Here is a 2132-nt window from a genome sequence, read left to right on the forward strand (position 1 = left end):
TTAAAAGTTTAAAGAAAAAAAAAATAGATCCATCGTTAGACCAACTATAGCTTATAGACAATATGATGGGCTATTAAGAAGTGCAATACTGATAAACTATGTTAAGCATAAAAATGAGGATGCTAACATGAATATGCGACAAAATTGGAAAATATAAGGTAAAGAATTATCATATTATAGTTGATTTGAAAGTTACCCCGATTCACGATAAACTCCAAGAAAGCCGTTTGAGATGGTTTGTTCATGCTCAATAAAGACCCAGGGATAAGTCAATAAGGTAAAGAGATTTGATTTAGATCGTAGGAGCTAAAAGATATAGAGAGGGGCCTGAAATGACTATAAAAAGAATAGTGAAAAATGAAATGTAAATTCAGGTCTTATCCCAAATATGACCTTAAATAGATCTGATTCAAGGGTAAAAATCAATGTAACCGACCCATCTAAGTGGGTCTCAACCATTTTTGCGTGTTCTCATTTAAATAAGAATTAGGCTGAATTGTTATTGTTATTGTCTTAAAATCACAAATGAATTCTACCATCAAATCATTCATTTAAATGTCCAATAAATTTTGAACCATAGTGAACAAGGAGATCAATGGAGATAATGCTCCAATTAAAAGAGTTTGATGGGAAAGAAGGTAATAAAGTTCTAAAATATCCAATTCCTTAATCTGCTGAGAATTTTGCCAAAAATCAACAAGGATAGTAGTATCTCATCGTCCCTTCGAACCCTGGAATAAACTATCAGGAAGAGACTGGGTTCAAGGTTTGAGCAAAACCGTTCATGGCACCATAACCCTTTGAACTAAATCCTAAGAATCCCAGCAGTCCTTGCCTGTATGGCAAGAATGTTTTCTTCTTCATCTCCTCCGCCTGGGCTCTGTTTTTCGTGTAATGGAGCTCGTGAGGTGACACAGGGATTCTGCGGTTACCAACACCGTTGGTTGGTTTTCCTGCTGGGGCAGTTTTCTTAGAGGGAACCTGGGGAGTTCGTTTTGGTTTCTGGGTTTCCGTCGTTGGTACCGACGAAGGAGGAGGTTTCTTATCTTTGACGGGAGAGAAAGAGATGGAACGCCAGAACTTCTCCTTAACGTTCCCTCTACCTTCGCTTTTGCTTCGGTAGAGCAATTCCTTCAAGAAGATCCATCTATTGGAGCTCCTTCCCGCAGAAGAAGACCTAGAAGACGAAGCAGATACAGGAGTCGTTCCCGTCGATGACTTTTCGTCCTGTTTAGGGTCGAGAACTTCCGAATCGAGATCACTGGTCTCTCGTTCTTCTTCATCGTCGTGCCACTCAAAATGGGGGTTTCTCAGGGGAGAGAGAGATCTTGTCCTCCTAGGCTGAGACCTGTTGTGTAGCCTCAGCATCAGCGCCTCCTCGCCTTTCTCGAACTCCGGCTTTGTCGCACCATTGTTACCAGCGTAATCTTCGTCACCTTCCAGATTCAGCAAGGGGACAAAGACTTGAGGCCTCTGCAAGTGAGACGAAAGTTTCATCGGGCGAATCCGGCCGTTAAGAAACAATTCGTCGGCAGAAATCATGGAAGCAGCAGAAGACGAAGTGTTGGAAGGAAACCTTGCGGAGAAATCAAACTCAAAGGAACCAGAAACAGAGGAGTCATTGGAGGAAAAAGCGAACGCGGAAGCAGATGTAGAAGGCGGCAGCGAAGAAGATAGAACGAAATGCAGTGGACTAGCCGGAGCAGTGAAAAAGTAGCCGCTGGGGACGTTGTCTGGACTTGACGGTGCACTAACGTAAGGAGTAGAACAAGTGCTGTCGAACTCTTTGCGCAGGCGGTGGTTGGTTTGGTCGGAATCTAAAGTATCGCCACCGTTAGGGCTTCCAATGTCTGGTTCGGAGGCGTGGCTTTGCTCGTCACTGCCAGAGTTTCCGACCACCATCTTCTTCTTCGTATGCGTTTAGCTGCCAAGTCTGGTTTGTAGGGGTGGCTATGCTCACCTCCGTTCCTTACTTTGATGAAGAACTCTCTCTCTCTCTCTCTCTCTCTCTCTCTCTCTCATTCTCAGCTCTCTTGCTCTGATTGATGATAACTGCAAGCAGGGTAGAGCCTGGAAGGAACGAAGGATAGAACAGGAGTAGATAACTATAAATACCCTTGCATAGTTCTTTA

General features: G+C 43.3%; 1 protein-coding gene across 1 annotated transcript; it reads right to left on the reverse strand.

Annotated features, from left to right (window-relative positions):
• Positions 1-529: 529 nt before the first annotated feature.
• LOC122091195 lies at positions 530-2132 on the reverse strand. Its single transcript, XM_042661042.1, has one exon. It carries the CDS (start codon positions 1900-1902, stop codon positions 745-747), a length of 1158 nt encoding a protein of 385 aa, XP_042516976.1. The 5' UTR covers positions 1903-2132; the 3' UTR covers positions 530-744.

Source organism: Macadamia integrifolia, chromosome 10 (assembly GCF_013358625.1).
Source record: "Macadamia integrifolia cultivar HAES 741 chromosome 10, SCU_Mint_v3, whole genome shotgun sequence".
In the NCBI taxonomy this organism is placed as follows: Eukaryota; Viridiplantae; Streptophyta; class Magnoliopsida; order Proteales; family Proteaceae; genus Macadamia; species Macadamia integrifolia.

Coding starts and splice junctions, on each gene's coding strand:
- LOC122091195 (XM_042661042.1), bottom strand. CDS start 1,902: ATGGTGGTCGGAAACTCTGGCAGTGACGAGCAAAGCCACGCCTCCGAA.